The 19,921-nt window shown below is 35.6% G+C and overlaps 1 protein-coding gene across 1 annotated transcript in view; it reads right to left on the bottom strand.

Moving 5' to 3' along the window:
* Positions 1–222: 222 nt before the first annotated feature.
* PGM2 (phosphoglucomutase 2) overlaps positions 223–19,921 on the bottom strand; it is a 32,619-nt gene continuing 12,920 nt past the window's right edge. The window contains exons 7-14 of the mRNA XM_027836301.1: positions 18,077–18,266; positions 17,152–17,249; positions 15,775–15,955; positions 15,592–15,685; positions 13,813–13,942; positions 7,587–7,776; positions 6,167–6,300; positions 223–1,018 (exon numbers count right to left, since the gene is read on the bottom strand). Of these exons, the coding sequence (XP_027692102.1) occupies positions 916–1,018; positions 6,167–6,300; positions 7,587–7,776; positions 13,813–13,942; positions 15,592–15,685; positions 15,775–15,955; positions 17,152–17,249; positions 18,077–18,266 (1,120 nt within the window). The 3' untranslated portion in view covers positions 223–915. The remainder of the gene's footprint in view (positions 1,019–6,166; positions 6,301–7,586; positions 7,777–13,812; positions 13,943–15,591; positions 15,686–15,774; positions 15,956–17,151; positions 17,250–18,076; positions 18,267–19,921) is intronic.

The following is a 19,921-nucleotide window of genomic DNA, read 5'->3' as shown; positions in this document are numbered from 1 at the left end:
AAAGTTTGGGACTCAAAATCTTATAAAAGCAAATGTTGAAAACTTTCTTTACATGTAATTGGAAAAAAATAAAATAGTATTTAAAAAAAGAAAGGAAAAAAGTCTTGAAAATTTTATTAGAAAAAAGGAAAAACACTCCAGTAATACTACTTTCTATTTAAAATACCCCAAACTATAAATTAAGCTACAAATTTCAAATAAACATTTCTTTGGTGTTCCAGATTAACTACAGAAACAATAAACAAAGTGTATTTTATTTTAAAAGAACATAAAAAATGTCGATATGTTTTTTCTGAATCTATACAATGGTGTTTTTGAAACAAACATAGTTAATCACTACTACTCAAGGACTTTTCTTTGAAGAAAGCACTTAGCTTTGGCACCATTTCAGCATGTTCTCCTAATTGTGAATAAAACATTTATTTTGTTCTTTTCTTTCATATTTTAAGTAGTATTATGTAAGCCTAAATATACATAGTAACTAAAGTTTGCCATCCTACACAAGAGGCAGGAATTGCCCTTTTTCAAAAATGTAAACTACTATACTTTTGGCTATTTTCTATTAAATTAGGGTTGAGAGGTAGAGGCAGAGAAAAGAGAAAGCCAATATCATGAAGAAAACAGTCATAAATAAGCAAATTAAGGCATTTAAACTGCAATATCATCTGAAGCACATAGAAAGAACTTTACATTTAGTTCTGACAATACCACACTTCAAAATTTTGAAAAGACTAATGTTTTACTGTATCTGGTGGTTTATAGAAAACATCAAACTGGTGACAATAAGAAATGTATCTATCTGCAAAAATGTAAACATCTTAGTCACAATTTGCATTATTTGGTTTCGAAAAATATGGCTTTACAAGTTCAACATAACTGCAGGTTAAGTATAATTATGAACAGTGTAGTGATATTTTACTCTGACTTAGGTAGTAACTTATTTTTTTCTGGCTGAAAGAAGTATTCTTCAATGGCACTGACAAGATCATCTAGTTCTTTCTTTAGTTGTTCATGGTCACTGGAGGAAAAAAAAAAGATTCCAAATTAACAGGTTACTATGAAACTACTAAAGCATACTTCTAAAAACTAAACAACCAAAAGAGCATTTTTTTTTCAAATTAAATGGAAAACTGACATAGAGTAGTACCTATTTTGTGCTATTTCTACAGGAAAAAGATCTCATGAACTTGGTATAAAATTAAAATTTCAACACTTGTTTATTTTTTCAAAAATTCTCTCTGTAAATTCATACACATAGTAATTCCCTTTTCTTGTTGCATTCTCATTAAAATATTTAAGAAACCCAATAATTTTGGCCTTCTGTTCCTAAATAACCAACAGTGTTGCCTAAGGTTCATTGGTATGCTGGTAACAGAAAGATGAGAATCTATGATTACATTTACAGTCAAAGATTCTTAAATTTGTGTATTTTCAAAAATGGTCAGTCACATTAGTTCCACAGTATGAAACAATAAACATCCATTCTTAGAATGCTAATGCTAAATTATGTTCTTTTTAATATCAGAAACATAAAATCTTAATTCAATCCAACAATTATTCAGAGCTTATTGTGTGTGGAATGCTGGCCTCAGAGTAAAGACCTGCCTCTTTTCCAGTCCTGACTCTTAACACCTCATAACTGGGACAATGCACAATTAACTCACAGAAAACAGCAAGTTTCTGATATTCTGTGTCAGTGGAGGAAGTCTCTTCCACCAATGAAATTATAAGTCTGGGCAGACCAAAAAGCAAAACCTATATATATGAACAAAATGTGGTACTAAGCACAATGACAGGTAAATGACAGATCCCTGTGAGGGTTTAAAAGCTAGTGGGGGAAGATGACATATCCACAAATAACCATGATACCAGGGAGAGTGTTCTAATTGTTCTATAAACGATGGGAGTGGGGAAAGGTCATTTCAGCGGGGAGGTTTCAGGAAAGGCTTGACAGACAGACTTATACTGGGCCTCAAAGGAAAAGTGGAAGTTCAACAGATGAAGACTGAAAATAGGGGAAAAACTGATAGGAATCAATTAGGGAAGAAGTATGGTACAGTGGAGGAAACAATGGATTTGAAGTCAGAGGACTTGGGTTTGAATTCCAGCTCTGTCCAAATTCTGTGTACTTGGGCAAGTCACTTAAATTGTCTGTGCCTCAAGGGGGTTGTCTACATGACTTCCAAGTTTCCTTCGAGGTTAAAATCTTATGAAAAAGTTATCAAGGCAGAAAAAAGAAAAGTACAATAAGAGAATGGGTGTGAAGGAAGATGGATAACAAAAGAATTTATTGAGGATATAAAATACATGAAAGTTGGTAGTATAAGATAAGGCTAGAAATGCAGAAAGAGATCAGATGTGAGAAATGGGGAGGTAGAAATGACAATATTTGTTAACTGACCAGATATCTGAGGTTAGAAGAGTCAAGGATAATGCAGAGATTAAGACTCTGTGAGACTAGAAGAATGGTAGCACCTTAGATAGAAATAGGGAAGTTTAGAAGAAGGATGGGTTTTGGAGTAAAGATGTTCTATGACAGAAAAGGAAAATGACAAATGTCAGAAGGGATCTGGAAGAATAAGGTAGACTAATGCACTGCTGGTGGAATTGTGAACTGGTCCAACCATACCAGAGAACAATTTGGAACTATGCCCAAAGGGCTATAAAACTATGCTTACCCTTTGACCCAGCAATACCGTTACCAATTACCAATACCAATACCATTTGATCTCAAAGAGATCAAAGAAAAGAGACGTTTTTGTACAGAAATATTTATAGCAGCTCTTTTTGTGGAGACAAAGAACTGGAAATTGAAGAGAAGCCCATCAATTAGGGAATGACTAAACAAGTTGTGGTATATGACTGTGATGGCATACTATTTTGCTATAAGAAACGCTGAGCAGGATGGTCTCAGAAAAACCTGGGAAAACCTATATGAATTGATGCAGAGCGAAGTAAGCAGAACCAGGAGATCACCGCATACACTAAAAGCAAAACTGTAATGATCAACTATGAAAGAGCTGGTTGCTCTGATCAATATAATGCTCTAAAACAAATTCCAATAGTCTCATGGTAAAAAATGCTATCCATCTCTAGGGAAAGAACTGATCAACAAACAAGTATATTTTTTCACTCTATTTTTCTTGTCTTTTTTTTTTTTTTAAACTGATATTGCTTGCCTTCTTAATGGGGTGGAGGAGGGACTGGATGGAGGGAGAAAATTTGGCACTTGGAATCTTTTTTTTTTTTTTAGGCAATTGGGGTTAAGTGACTTGCCCAGGGTCACACAGCTAGTGTCAAGTGTTTGGTCTGAGGCTGGATTTGAACTCAGGTCCTCCTGACTTCAGGGCCAGTGCTCTATCTACTGCACCACCGAGCTGCCCTGGAACTCAGAATTTTTAAATAATGAATGTTAAAAATAAAAAATAATAAGTTTTTTAGGACATAAGTTCCGCTTTGGACATGCTGAGTCTGAGATGTCTCTTGCACATTCAAGTTTGAAATGTCCACCAGGCAACTCGTGATATAGGATGGAAATTCACTGGAGACCCATGCTATATTGGAGTCAACAGCATTAAGATGATAAGCAAACCCATAGAAGCTGATGAGGTCATTGACAGTGTGAAGAGATAAGGTTAGAGGACTCAGGAATACTCAGTTAGGAGGCATGATATAATGAACCAGCAAAGGAGATTGAAAAGGAGTAGTTAAAGATAGGCAGAAGGAGAACCAGGAAAGAGTGACACTGTGGAAATCCAGAGAGAACGGAGTACGTAGGAGGAACATGTGGTATATAGCATGGTAAATGCATCAGAGATCGAGAAGGATTAGGAATGAGAAAAAAACAACAGTTTTGACAATTAAGTGATCAATGGTAACTCTGGAGAGAGCAATGTTGGCTGATGAGTTTGGAAGTCTTTTGCAAAGAGCTGAGGAGAGTAGAGGAAGTAGACAAAGCAAGCATATTTTGACTGAGAAAAAGAAATAGAGCTACAAGATGACCATTTGAGGGGATGGTGAGTCTAGGGAAGTTTTTTTTTTTTTTTTAATGGAGGATATGTGGGCATGTTTGAATGCAACAGGGAAAGGGCCAGTAAACTAGGGTTGAAGATTAGAAAGAAAAAGAGAAAGGAAGACTGACTTTACAATCTGCTGAAGACAAGAGGAGATAGATAAAGAGAACATGTAGAGGGATCTAGGCAAGGAGAAAGGCTGCCTCTTTGTCAGAGACTAGGAAAGAGTGAAGGATGATGCCAAGGGGTTTTGAGATAATGAGAAGGGGAGAAGAGGAAGCTTCTGATGAATAGTACAACTTCCTTAAGTAAAGTAGGAAGCAATGTCCTCAGTTGAGAGAGAAAGAAAAGCTGGAAGTATAGGAGATTTAGCGAAAGAACAAAAGGTTTGGGAAAGCTTTTAAGGGGAGTAAGACAGGAAATCAATCAAAAAAGAATAAAAAAGATTGACTTGCTGCAGTGAGGACCCAGTTGAAGGTGGAGAAGATGAATTTATTATGTATCTAATCAGCGCTGGTTGTGAGACTTCCTCCAGCTCTGTTCAACAGCACTTGGATGGAAATAAGAGTTGCATGGTGGTAGTGATCCAGGGCTGAGGTTTGGCAGTGACAAGCAGCGACAGAACAAGGGGACAAGATTTAGAAGACAATGTGAAGCTGAATACACTAAATACGGATTTAGGACTGGAGAGGGACGACAGTATAGTGAGAGCAAGGGTTTTGTCTAAAAAGTATCGAGGGGTGGAGGGACTGGAGGGCTCAATGAGGAAGAATGAGTTTACAAAGGTTGAAGTATAGGGAGAGAAGGCATGATAGTAGGTTGTGGTCATAAAGATGAATGTCAGTTTTCATTAGGAAAATGGAACATTTCTGGGTAATGGTGAGATCTAATGTATGACCATCCCTGTGTTTGGTTGCAGTAGGATGAAGGAGTAGGGCACTGTAATTAAATGAGATAAAGGAATTGGGATGTTATAGAATCTGAGGATGACTTGACATGGATGTTGAAATTCCCTACTACAAGGTCAGGAGAAGGGGAGAAGAGGAAGATGGCAAACCAGGTACTAAACTCCCAGAGAAAAGAAAGAAAATTATTTTGGGGTTGGAATACAATAGTCATCATTACCTGGATTGGACAGAAATTTTGATACTGTGAAATTCAAGGAGAGATTGCTCTGCAGTGGTGGCAAAGGGAAAGTCTGCAAATGGCAATGTTGAACAAAATATGTTCCAACTTCCTCTCCAAGACTAGTGTAGTGTAGGTGATGGTAAAGCCAGTGGTGGAGAGGTGGGCCAGAGAGTGTCAACAAGGGACTGCAGCCAGATCTAAGTGAGGGGTAGTAGATGGAAGGAGTACGAGAGAAAGAGATCCATCATGAAGGTAAGTTTGTTCACTATGAAACGGGAATTCCAGAGGGCACAGTGGAAGGAGTGGGCTGGAGCAGGAAATAGGTGGGGTAGGGTTGAAGAGGACAGGAATACTCAATACAAACTTCAGACCTTAGATATTCATAAGGCCTCTGGCTCCTGACTACCTGCTACCTGGTACCAAGAAACCCCTCTGTTGGATTTTGGCATGGAGTCATTGATCTTACTGTCATCCTCACTTCAACCCCTTCTTTTTTAATTAGATTCTTGGCCCCACCCCCTGTGTGCTACTTTCCTTGGCCCATTCAAGCCCGGTTAGACAAACCAATATAGTTCTGAGTTCTTAAAAGAATCTTTGAATTCTCCACAAAATAATAAAGAAATAAACTTGCTATCTACATGGTTACAAGAATAGGATCATAAATTTAGAGCTCTAAGAAATTTCAGAGGTCACTTAGTCAAACCCCAAATTTTACAGATTAGGAAATGAGGCCTAGAAAAATTAAACAACTTGTTCGAGGTCACATGAGTTTACAGTCTGCTGTTTTAATGAACAGAGTCACATTTTAACTCCAATCCTCTGGTTCCAAATCTAGTCCTCTTTTCACTGAACTATATATATATTGTCTTCTTCAACTGTAAGAATGATATAGTATAGTCTAAAATAGCAAACCAAATTTATCATCATTAAATTACATGATTAACTATAAAACCATTTTTCTTAAAGTTCTGAAGAACCAATAAGTAAGTTTAGTGGATAAAATCATTCTCTCTGCCCTAAAGTACCTGTTTCCAGGAGGCACACAGAGTTCAGCATAATATTTGATTTTAGGCTCTGTTCCACTGGTCCTCATAGTTGCCACTCCTCCATTTTCAAAAGTAAAAGTAATCATTTGGCTGCTTTTACTTGTAGGAAGAATCTATGAATGAAGTCAGAAGTACAATATTTAATGTTCTTAGTTATGTATAAGTTATAAATCTTTATAAAGTATTCTGACATGACTAATCCGTTTCCTTTGAGGGAAAAAAATGAACACAAAAATAATCCTGAGAAGCCAATATTTATAGTTAGAAAAAATACCATACACGATAGAAATATTACATATTCAAAGTTAATTTAAAACAGTAAAGTGATGTTATGAAATGAAAGAGAATAGTGAGTGACTCCAAAATTCCCTTGCTTACCAGCTAATTTACCCCTCAGATTTTTTTCTGAATTAGATTAGAATTTATTGCTAGTAGTAACATCTGATGAATTAATTCGTATTTCACTGGCACACTATTTTTTTTGTTCATGTGGATATTAAAATAATAAAAAGGTAAAAGTAAAAAAGAACCACTATTATTAGAGAGATCAAAAAAAAAAGCCTTCATATTAATTTATCAATGCTTCTCCTCTATTCACATACCCTGAAATATTTTCAGTTCTTTGTACAAGACTTACTTTGATTTCAAGGGGAAGCGCACAGAGTACCACAGAATATCGGAGTTGGAAGGGACCTTAGTCCAACTATCTATTTTACAGATAAGGAAGCTGGCCCAACAGGAAAACAGAGATTTGGTAGGGGTCACAAAACTAGTTAATTACAGAATAAGACAAAACCCTAGGTCTCTTGACTTCTAGTCTGCTCTAAGTCATGATGGTGTTGATGGTGTGAATATCAAAAACCTAGTTTGTAGTTAGAATGTTAGTTAAGACATTAAAAAATATTTTAAGATATAAATAATGTGTTTTTAGAACCAAGATGCTGATCCTTCAACTCCCTATATCTTTTTATACTTTGCTTGTAACTATTCCCCATTAAAGTCATATGCCAAGACCACATGTTGGCACGGAAAAGGTCTTGGGTTCTCTCAAGGGCCATGAAAGCAGATCCTAAGGTATAAAGGCCTAGTGACAGAGTCTGTGGTGTTTGAGGATTAATCTAGCTAGGTTTGGAGACACCTATCCCAAGAGGATTGCACACAAGGAGAATTATTTTTGGCCACAGCAGCTACTTAGGCATGGAGGATCTTCAATCTACTTCACTAGAAGGACTATCTCAATCCTGATGAAATTACGGATATACTGAAGCCATGAAGAGAATAACAATATTCACACTTAGAAATTACTTAATTATTTTTGTAGTTTCTCTTTCTTTCTATCAAATAGTCAGTACATACATGGCAATAAGGTTTAATCAAATAAATCAACGAAAATACTCACAGCTTTTTTGTCAGGTTGGCTGCTATCGTAGCCCGTGGTAAGATCCCTAACTCCAGAAACTTCAAATTTGCCACAAGTCTTTGGGTAAGTGCTCTTTCCATCATAATTTCTAAGGTTTTCAAATAAATTTTTGATGATATTTTGGTCATGGCAAATAAAATATGAAGTCTTGGTAATATGATAGCCGTATCTATCAAAGAGAAAAACATCTTTGTATGTATATAATAACACTTAGTATAAAAAATATGAATGACTAATAGAACATAGAATCACAGAATTTTAGGGATGAATTAAACCATAGAAATTATCTAGTCCAACCCTCTTAATTTGACATAAGGGAATTTTGGCACAGAGTAGTTAAGTGATTTACCCAAGGTCATACATAGTAGGAGAACTGTGCCTGGGACCTGCGGCTCCTGATTCTAAGTCTGGCTATTTCCCTCACCATTTCTCCCAGCTCACTTTCTATTCAGTTCCACCTCCACACTAGCAGCCTTGTACATACAAGGATGATATCACCCTGAGGCTTATTCAATGACTGGTGAGTCTTTGGCCAAAAAAGTCCTATTTTAAGGGACCTATATATGCTTCTCTTTACTTTTAGCTCATTTTCTGGTCTGCTCTCCCCACCCACTACCTGCCTTTCCCCTTTTAGGTTTTGTATTCCATTGTTAGAATGTAAACTCCTTCCCAGCGATCGTCTTGTTTTTTATCTCTAGTATTTAGCCTAGTACCTGGAGCTTAATGCTCTTATCTATTTATCAACAGTTACAAAACTTAATTCAACAAACAATTATGCCAATATATACTATTAACATGGTACTGTGTTAGATGCTGAGAATACAAAGAGACAAAATTCTTTTACTACAATAATTCATAATTAATTTTAGAAAAGGGTAGGTTCAGGTGAGTACATGCACATAGTCATGGTACAAGGCAGAACATAAGAAGGGCTAAGGAAAAATCTTTAAAAGTGCTTCTCATACTAGCTGTGTGACCCTGGGCAAATCACTTAACCCCAACTGCCTTAAAAAAAAAAAGTGCTTCTCAAAATTTAGAGGAGAGAGCAATTTCAGCTAGGGGTAGTAATTACAAAAGGAGATCCAGTAAGTCTTCAGAAGATAGAGTTGGCACCTTAGCTCAGCCTCAACAAAATATCAGCACAGTGTATCCCACATCAATGAAATAAATAAAATGAATAACTTATTGTTAGCTTTATGGGATAATTTAGTTTTCAGAATATACTACTGCCAAATTCCTTCAGAAACAAAAGTTTAATTTTTATTTTTCTGTTTGTTGTCATATCATTAAATAAGTATTAGGACTCATGGCAATGACTCGAATCTTCCTAGTTTCACTTAAAAGTTATTTTTACTGAAAATTGTCATACAAAATTTGAAAGGGAAAAAAATCAGTGTGATGTATCTCTTCTTTGGCTATAAATGAATACCTCATATATGCTTAGAATGGCAACCTCTAGGTGAACTTGGGTTTTTTTGGATATCTTTGTAATTGTATCTGAATGAAAAGGAAAATGACATACCCTTTGACCTAGCAATACCACTACTAGGTCTATATGTTAAAAGAGATTAAAAAACAAAAAGGAAAAGGAGCTGTATTTACAAAAATATTTATAGCAACTGTTTTCTGGGGATAAAGAATTAGAAATTGAGAAGACGATCATCAATTGGAGAATGGCTGAACAAGTTGTGGTATGTGATTATGATGGAATACTATTGTACTGTAAGAAATGATGAGCAGGATCTCTCAGAAAAACCTGGAAAGACTTGCACAGACTGATGCAAAGTGAAATGTACTTTGTACACATAACAGCAATATTTGTAAGATCACCTATTCTCAGTAATGCAATGATCCAAGACAACTCTGAAGGACTTATGATGAAAAATGCTGTCCATCCCTACAGAAAGAACTAATAAGAGTCTGAATACAGATCATAGCATACTGTTTTTAACTTTATTTTTCTTGAGTCTTTTTGTCTATGTTTTCTTTCATAACATGACTATTATGAATATGTTTTACTTGACTACACATGTATAACCTATATCGAATTTCTTGCCTTCTCAATGAGGCGTGAGGAGTGGGGAGGAAGGAAGGAAAAGAATTTGGAACTCAAAGTTTTAAAAACAAATGTTAAAAATTGTTTTTACATGTAACTGGGGAAAAAATACTAAATAAATGAGTAAAATTTTTAAAAAAAAGGAAAGTGATAAATGTTGGAAGGGATGTGGAAGAATAGGTACACTAATGCACTGTTGGTAGAACTGTGAACTAATCCAACCATTCTGGAGAAGAATTTGGAACTATGCCCAAAGGTGTATAAAACTGTACATACATACCCTTTGATCCAGCAATTACCACTATTAGGTCTGTATCCCAAAGAGATCAAAGAAAAGAGAGAAGAACCTATGTATACAAAAATATTTATAGCAGCTCTTTTTGTGGTGGCAAAGAATTGGAAATTGAGAGGATGCCCATCAATTGGGGAATGGCTAAACAAGTTGTGGTATATGAATGTAATGGAATACTATTGTGCTATAAGAAATGATAAACAGGCTGACTTCAGAAAAACCTGGAAAGACTTGTATGGTCTGATGCTGAGTAAAGTGAGCAGACTTAGGAGAACATTGTACACAGTAACAGCCACGTTGTACAATGACTAATATTGATAAACTTAACCCTTCCCAGAAATACAAGGATCTGAGACATCTCCAAAGGCCTCATGATGGAAAATGCTATCCACATCCAAAGAAAGAACTATGGAGTTTGAATGCAGATCGAAGCGTACTATTTGCTATTTTTTTTTTCTTCTGCTGAGTTTTGTTTCCTCTTTCTGGTGGTTCCTCCTATTGGTTCTAATTCTTACTTACAACATCATTAATGTGAAAATATGTTTAATAGGAATGTATAACCTATTTCAGATTGCGCACCATCTTGGGGAGGGTGGTAGGGAGGAAGGGGGAGAAAAATTTTAAACTCAAAAGCATATGGAAGTGATTGTTGATAAATCAAAATAAATTAATTAAAAAATAAAGTAATTTGGAAGTGCAAAAAAAGATAAAAAATATTGAAGTAAAAAAAATAAAAATAAAAAGTATTAAAAAAAAAAAGAAACGACGAGGGAGATGGTTTGAGAAAAACCTGGGAAGATTTATTTATATGAACTAATACAGAGTGAAGTGAGCAGAACCAAGAGAATACTGTATACAGTAACTGCAGTATTTTAACAATGATCAAGTTGTGAAAGGTTTAGCTATTCTAATCAATACAATCATCCAAGATAATTCTAAGAGACTCATGATGAAACATGCTTTTTGCCTCCAGAGAGAATTGATGAACTCCGAATGCAGATTGAAGCATACTCTTATTACTTTATTTTTCTTGTGTTTTGTTTTTGTTTTTTTGCAATATGGCTAATGTGAAAATACTACTTTTGCATAACTTCATATTACAATTTGTTATATTGTATGCTTCTTCAACAGGTAGGAAAGGGGCGGGATGGAGAGAACTGGGAACTCAAAAATTTTAAAAATTAATGTTAAAATAAAATAAAATTATTTTCAAAAAGGTTATAACCGTTGTCCTAATTGGTAAACCAATGATCTTTTCTTAGAGCTTATAGTTCTTTACATTTCTCCAAAATCTGTTTCCTTTAACACTCTAACCACAAACTCTCCTGTTCAGTCTGGGAGATGGCACTATGCTAGCTGCTTCTACTTCATCTTCCCTCTCCTAAATGTGGTTAACCCTAGAAGATTAGACCTAAGTCGTTTGCTCTTCCCTCTATGATCCTCTAAAGATCTCAATGACCACCAAGGCTTCTAACCATTACTTTTATTTGGATGGTTCCCAAATTTATAACATTCCCCACCCCCACCCCCAGTTCTGACCTCTCTCCTGAATTCCCAGACTCCATCTCTAATGACTTTCTGGACTGCTTTACTTGGATACTCTAAGGCCAACCTAAATTTAATGCATCAAAAATTTGGCACTCCCCTCACCCCTACTTGTCCCATCTCTAGATTTCCTCATGTCTCTTAATAATACAAACATAATGCTATGGTTTTCCTAGTCATTCAGGCTTCAGAATTCGTTACTTTGTTCCTCACATCCGATCAGTCGTGTTGTCTCATAAACTCTTCCTTCAAATTGCCTTTCACCACAGCACATTTCACACTGCCTGCAACAACCCTCATAACATCACTCTCATACCTGACTTATATAATTATCAACCAATTGACAAGTATTTATTAAGCACATAATGTATGCCAAGCACTACCCAAGTGCTGGCCATACAAAGACAAAGTTAAACAATTCCTCACCTAAGCAGTTTACGTTCTGATCAGGTATATATATACAATATATAAGAAGCAGATACAAAGTAACCTTCAAGGTGAAAGGACTAACATCTGGAAGAATTAGGAAATACTTCATGCACAAGGTAGTCCTTGAGCTGAGTTTTAAAGAAGACCCAGGATTTATAGTGGTGTGATGGGAATGCATTGAAAGGATGGACAATATATTGTGCAAAAGCACATAGACGGGATGGAATGTCTTTTATGTGTAACGTCAAGAAGTTCAGTTTGGTCACACCATCGAACACGTGGAGGGGAGTATTATCAAGTCAAGTCAGTTAGCAAAAATTAAGCCCCTTATTTGTGCCAGGCACTGTACTAAGTGCTAGGCATAAAAAGAAAGGTAAAAGAAAAAGGAGTCCCTGTTCTAACACATAGATAGAGCACTGTATCTACAGGCAGGAAACCCCAAGTTAAAACCCAGCCTCAAATACTTACCAGATGTGTGATTTAGGCAAACTGTCTCAGTTTCCTCATCCATAAAATAAGGATAATAACAACACCTATCTTTCAGGGCTCTTGTGAGGATCAAATGAAATAATAATAATTATGAAGTGATTAGCACAGTACCTGGCACATAGTAACTACTACATAATGTTAGCTATCATTATTAGTATTATTATTGAGGGGGGAGACAGTATGCAAGCAACTTTGCACAAATAAGATATACAAAGTCTAAAAAGAGAAGGCACTAAGATTAAGGACAGGGAAAGGCTTCTTGCCTAAGGTGGGACTTTAGCTGAGACTTGAAGGAAACTAGGGATGTCAGGCTGCAGAGATGAGGAAGAAAACTTCCAGGCATAGGAGACAATGAGTGAAAATGTCTAGAGTCAGGAGATGGAGTGGCATATGTGAGGAACAGCAAGGAAGCTGGTGTCACTGGATCACAATGTACATGGAGGGGAGTAAGGTGGAAGAGTAGAAAGGTAGGAAGGGGCCAGGTTAAGGGCTTTGAACACCTGAGGATTTTTATATTTGATCCTGGAGGTAAAAGGGAGCCGCTGGAGTTCACTGAACTGGGAGTGTGTGCGTGGCACGGTCAGACCTGTTTGTTAGGAAGTAGTAGTGTGACAAGAGTAATAATAGTGTAATAGGAGTAGATTTGGGGTCAGTTTGGGGGAAAAGAGAAATAGTTTTGTTTTTGGTGTGTTGAGTTTGAGATGCCTACAGGAATTCTAGTTTGAAATGTCCAATAGAAGCTGGTGATGTAGGCGTGGAACTTGAGAGAGACTGGAGCTGAATCCAAGACTGGGAAGTCATACGTATAGGGAATATAACTAAACCCAAGGGAATTAATGAAGCTACCAAATGAGTGAGCACAGAGCAAAAGAAAATGAGAAGGCTAAGAACTAGCCTCCTTCTAGTCCATCCTAAGCACTGTTTGCCACATAATCCTGAGAGTGCTTTTGCTCAAGTCAACTCCTCCCCATTCAAAAATCCTTCCCAGTTCCCTAATACCTCTGCCTGCAAAATACTGTCCAAGTTCTTTGGCTCCCCTCTTCTTAAGCCCTAGAATGCCCTTAATAAGCGCCACCTTTTCTTTAGGCCTTCTGTTATTCTGATTGCCGAATGCTAGCTTTTTCCAGAATTCGATCTCCACTGAATTCCCTCTGTACTTTATGTTGCCCATTCACATTTGACCTCTATTATAATTATTTGTGTACCTCTTACTTTCCTTACTGGGCTACAAGCTTTACAAAGGCAGAGTCTATGTCTTACACTTCATTGTATGCCTTGTAGCAATTAGTACATTGACTTGCATACATGCATTCAAGAAATATTTATTTGCTACATGGGCACCATAACACCCTTTTATGTTGTTATAATTACAAAAAGAGTTGGCAGGAACTTACTCAACATAGATGGCTTTTAGTTGCTGTGCCAAAGACAAATTCTTAGTTGCTAGAAAACATGCCAATTCCGCACTTATAACAGCAGCGCTGACGCCGTCTTTGTCCAAAACAAAAGGACAGCACATATAGCCTACAGAAGACATACATGTCAACATATCAGAATGGATTCCTTTACAATTTACACAATTGTGTACTGTATGCATAAAAGTAGTAGAAACTTCGAAACACTGATGATGCTCCCTTTATTATTATTCATGTAACTATCGTTTTTTATTCCCCATCTCTATTAACTGTTTCTTATTCAACCCAGAACATCTTGATCCACTTTTGCAAAATCTTATCCATACTTTAATATCCATCTCAGCTGTGAGTTCCCCTCACTCCAGTCTGCTATGATATGACGTCTTTGCTATAGCACCTACTACCATTTTTGTTTGCTTGGGCTTTAATAATATACAGCTGTGTACTATTACTTAGCTGTTTTGTATGTGTGTGTATATGTCTGCTTTGACTCCCCAACAAAATTGTAAGCTCCTAGGGAGTGGGAACAGTGTCTTTTATTTTTTCTGGGTTGTTGTTCCACCATTTCAGTTGTGTCTAACTCTTTGTGATCTCATCTGGGGTTTTCCTGGCAAAGATACTGGAGTAGTTTGCCATTTCCTCCTCCAGCTCATTTTACAGATGAGGAAATTGAGAGAAACAGTGTTAAGTGACATGCCCAGGGTCACACAGCTAATAAGTGTCTTAAGTCAGATTTGAATTCAGGTTCTCCTGACTCCAGGTCTGGCACTCTATCTACTGCACCACCTTAGCTGGAGCAATGTCTTTCATTTTATCTGTAGTTACTTAATACCTAACAGTGACGTATAAAGGGAGTTTAATAAAATACTTGTGGAATTAAAGTTTCTGAAGATAAAATTTAAAGCTTTAAAATCTTGTAGAAAAGTTCTTCAAATTTGTTAACAAAAGATTGGAACTTTAGGTATCTTATGTTAAGAATAGCTTATATAAATAAAAATTAAATTAAAAAATTAAAAAATAATAAATAAAAAAATTTTTAAAAATAAAATAAAAATAAGAAATTATAAAAAAAAAGAGAATAGCTTATAATGACTACCAAAAGGCTGAAATGTTCCTAGCACAAGAATATAAAATATAATCTTTGGTAGTTATTCCTTCACTGTATTAATTTACATTGCTATGGCAGTTTTATTCAAAATTTTTTTATCTGATAAGCTCATGAAGCCTTCCCTGATATGCCACAATATCTTGAGAGCACTCATTAATTCCTTATCATTGCCTATATTGTTAAGGTTGGAGTGACCAATACACCATTTTGGGAAGGAGTAGGTCAAGTTTAGGTATGAATCAGCAGGGATTGAACAGAGAGCATTACTCTCCCAGAAGTATGTGGATGAGTTTTTACGAATTTGGCTTTCTCAAAAACTACCTGAAAGCCTTTCAGCAGCATCCATACAGAACCTTTTAGATGTTTTCAGTCCTTTGAAAGGAGGAACAAACAAGAAACTTAAGGATGATTCCTATTTTAGCCAATTTCATTTCTCACGTGATAGTTCGGGGCTTTCAATTGGGAAAAAAAAATTCTAGATATTACTTTTGTCCACTATAGAACCAATTCCAAAAAAAAGTATGTTGAATGCTCCCATCACATTCGATACGAATAAGGAATTTTATTTCTTCCAAGATTCAGAATACCTTATTTTTAACCAATTGAAGTCTTACGACAGATTAGATCACGCTTATTGTTATTATTCTTACCTATAGCTTCTTCAAATGCAAATAGAACATTTTTCCCCTGGTCTATTAGTTGTTTGGCTCGATTTCCCATCCACTTAAAGCCAGTTAACGTTTCCTAGTGGGACAATAAGTAAAAGAAAAATATCTTAATACGTTCTAAAGAGCAACAAAAATAAAGAGCACAGACCTGTATACACATATTACCTCAAAATGAAAACCTTCCTTTAAGGCAATGGCCCTCAGGATCTTTGAAGAAACTGTGCTGGATAACATGTACAGGTCTTTAAGAGCATTTCGATTTTGATTCTTTTCCTTCCAACTGATAAAGCGCCACCAACCTAAAAGAGCCCCCAACTCATTTCCAGAAAACACTTTCCATTCGCCACTGGAGAAAAAAAAAATGACACATCCATCACTACATCAATCTTGAAAAAAGACAGCAGAAATAACAAAGAAAAAACCCAAGAGGTATTGTGGCACAGTAGACAGAAAGTTGGCCTACAACTCAGTAAAAAACAAAATTAACACATATAGGACTAAAAAGATTGAAAAACAGATTCCCATCTATTGTTCTTTTAAAAATAAATAATATCGACTTGTCAAAAATCTGGCTGTCTTAAAGAACCTTATAAACATTTCTCTATCAAAAAAAAGGAGCAAACAAATGAGAATATTTTTATTTTAACTTTTTTACACATGCTCTGATCTTAAAGTAGATTAGTACTTTATGGAAACATTAATATTCTCCAAGTATAAACATAATGTGATTTCAGGGCTTACACTATATTACTGATTGTGAATAAGTGATCAACTGGAATTTCGCTAAGGCCCATGACCAAAATCAAAAGTGAGTTAATCACCCAAGGGCAGACAAAGAATTCTATATCCTGGGGCGGCTAGGTGGCACAGTGGATAGAGCTCCAGTCTTGGGAGTCAAGAGGACTTGAGGTCAAATCCAGCCCCAGACATTTGACATTAACTAGCTGTGTGACCCTGGGCAAGTAACCCCAAATGCCTCACCAAAAGGCAAAAAAAAAAAAAAAAAGAATTCTATATCCTCCTCTGTTTGTAATCAACATGATTAGAACAAATCCTTAATCTCAAAGTTGAGACTGCTAAATTAATTTCATTTTCTGATTGATAGTACTTTTTCTACCAGCAAAAAATATTCACATAGGATGATTTTACATCACACCTGTACTGGTAGCCTAAGGATATATCATAAATTACGTACTTGGAATTACTGTCAGTGCACTCTCATCAGAATCAAAAGACATCAAGGTCATAAAGGTAGCTATGTAAGTGAAAATGTTTTATAAAGTATCAAACAAAAGTACATGAAAATGAATATTAAATTTGAAACATTTAATTTAAAATCCTCACAGTTCAGTGTTTTGCTATGTGCTAGAGAAACAGAAGTACTTTAAAATTATTTCTATCCTATTTGTAAGTTAATAGAAAATTTTACTAAAATAATAATCTACCAAATACATGGGATGAATCCTATATTCATTTTGTAGTTTCACTAATAATAGCTCCCAAAAGACAATGTCATAAAATTGTATGTCAAAAAATACATACTTTTCTTGTTTTTCTGCTACTGCAAGTCGATCAGCATCTGGATCATTTGCTAAAATAATTTTAGCCTGTGTTTTCTCAGCCAAAGCAAATGATAATGTCTGCAAAAGAGTTGGAAGAAAACAATTACTTTAGTCAAGAAAAAAATTAAGTCTTTGAAAAATTCTCTTTAAAAATCAAAAAAATTCCAAACCTAATGAGATTTCTAGAGATTACTGTAGGTTAAGTATCGTATGACGTTCTGTAATGAATAGAGGTCATCAACCATAGCAGAATTAGTCACAACTAAAGTCAGTCTGTACAATTCACATTTAGAGACATCTTAGCAACAGATGTATGGCAGGACTAGTACTTCTACACTATCTAGATGAGGTACATAGTAAACAGATTATATGAATATCTTACTTAGTCTAATTTTGAAAAAGGTTTCAAGTACCAGCCACAATATAAAGACATACTTCAAGAATCCCATTAACGATGCAAACCACAGAAAACATTTCATTTTTGTTCTGAGTTCTTTCTGACATAAAGGCAACATGGGATATAACATTAAAACAGCATAACATTCTCAGTCAAAACTGAATGATATACCCAATCTGGGAAATCAATAACTAGCATATGTTAAGACAAAAAGCCCTTGGTGATGAAAGGAAATTTCTATTTTATTTAAAGGACAGTATACTGACTGCTAAGGAATCTTTATTTGTTAACTGGTTTGAACACACTAAATAGTTTTTTATTTAAATTTTTTTTTTCCCTGGGGGAGAAGCAATCAGGGTTAAGTGGCTTGCCCAGGGTCACACCACTAATAAGTGTCTGAGGCCAGATTTGAACTCAGGTCCTCCTGACTCTAGGGTTGGTGCTCTATCTACTGTGCCACCCAGCTGTCCCCTAAATAGAGCTGTTTTTTTAAATCAGAAATAGTTACCAAGACACCTTTACCCTCTTCAGGATTTGGGTATTTCACTGTTGGAAACTCTGGGTCAGGAGCTTTCTGTTCAGGAACAGCATCAGGAGGGACAAAATCAAATGCCTTGAAAGCAGACTGTACAAAATCATGGCCTACTCCATGAACAGAAGTATGGACAAATTTCAGTGTTGATGATTTGTTGACATCACTGAAATCAGATAAAACAAAGATGATATTTTAACTTAAATATTAATGCCATTAAAAATGAGAATGTTTGGATACTGATGAGGCGAGATTCTTTAAAAAAGCTAAGAAATGACCACATTGTATATAATTATAAAGATGTCACTAGGTTGACTAAGTTTATATTATTTCACTTCTCTACAACAATGCAAAAAACTTCACTTTTTAAAAACTAAAACTACATATCAAAGAAAATCCTTTTTAAAAAAAATTAAGCATTTAATTCAAGTTAACATTTACAAAAGCCTGATTTTATAGTAAAACTTTTAAAGATTGCAATCAATATATTCTACTTCAAAAACATTAAGAAACTGACATTTTGAAAGTTAGCAAAAATGGAATACAGAGAGCTATTAAACCGACACAACCAACCATAAACAATGAGTACTTTCTGAAAGCAAGTGGATTTTTAAAGGGGGGCGGGGGAAGGAGATCCAGAGAAGCCAAGTGACTCATTTTAGGTGACTTGTCTAGGCAGGTCATCTGGCTCCGAGTCCAACATATTTCCACTCTCCTACATTAGGCTTAGTATTGGTTTTAGTGTATAAAATACTGACAGTCAAGATATTTCTTAATCACAGAATTTTAGAGCTGACCAGTATACCTTTAGATTGCCAGAGAGCTCCCAATATGCTGAATGTAATTAAGAAGCAGAAATGGAACCAAGACCAGTCAAATGTACTATCAGTAACTAATAGATCCTCTTCCCTATGGCTCTTCAACATTCTTCTCCAACACAGGGATTTCAACATTAGAATTCTAGTCCTGCACACCTCAATCTTATCCTTTCAGAAAAGTGAAAAGTTGATCTACTTGAAAGCAATGAGTCCAAACTTTAGAGATTAGGGAGCGGGAAGCTCAGAAACGTTAAGTGACTAGCCCAAGAACATGAACCAATCAATGGCTCATCTGGGATTAGTGTCTAGGCCTTCAGAGTGCTTTTCAGTACATGTGGTTTCAATTACAGTTTAGGGAGTGACCCATGTAATCTATTCAATATAAGGAATAACATGCTTAACTTACAAAAAAGGTGTGAAAGTCAAAATTACTCACCTTTTTATATTAAGAAACGTATAAGAACATAACTAGCAGAATGATAAAATGTTACTTAATATTACAGGTTAACAAAAATCTAAATTATGCTGAATCAGGCAAATATTTAACAAGTACTGACAGCATGCAAGAAACAAGACAAAACCTTTGCTTTCAAGTCTGTGATTTACCAGGGAATGTAGAAGGAAGGAATAGGACAAGGACACATTTAACTAGAAATCAAGCTAAAATATAGGGAGTGCACAAGAGAGATCTATGAGGAAAAGATTATGTATTATTGTGAGGATAAAGAAAGGCTTACTGAAGTGGTACCTGAGCTATACCTTCAATTCAACAAAAACACACTACATACCTACTGTGTGCAGAACACTGTGCTAAATGACGAAGGAGAGTAGACTAAGCTTAGTCTAGTAGGGGAATATGACAAATACCTATTATACAAGAGAATACTTAAGTGAACAAAAGTTGCTGAAAAGAACAATGTAAAGTCTAAGAGGATACTGGAGAAAGTTTCAAAGAAGTCAAATTTAACTTAACTTAGACTTAAAAGGATGCAAGTAAGGATAA

Source organism: Vombatus ursinus, unplaced genomic scaffold, assembly GCF_900497805.2.
Source record: "Vombatus ursinus unplaced genomic scaffold, bare-nosed wombat genome assembly UNPS02014818.1, whole genome shotgun sequence".
In the NCBI taxonomy this organism is placed as follows: domain Eukaryota; kingdom Metazoa; phylum Chordata; class Mammalia; order Diprotodontia; family Vombatidae; genus Vombatus; species Vombatus ursinus.
The sequence above is the reverse complement of the archived record's forward strand: the minus strand, read 5'-3'. Positions and strand labels throughout refer to the sequence as shown.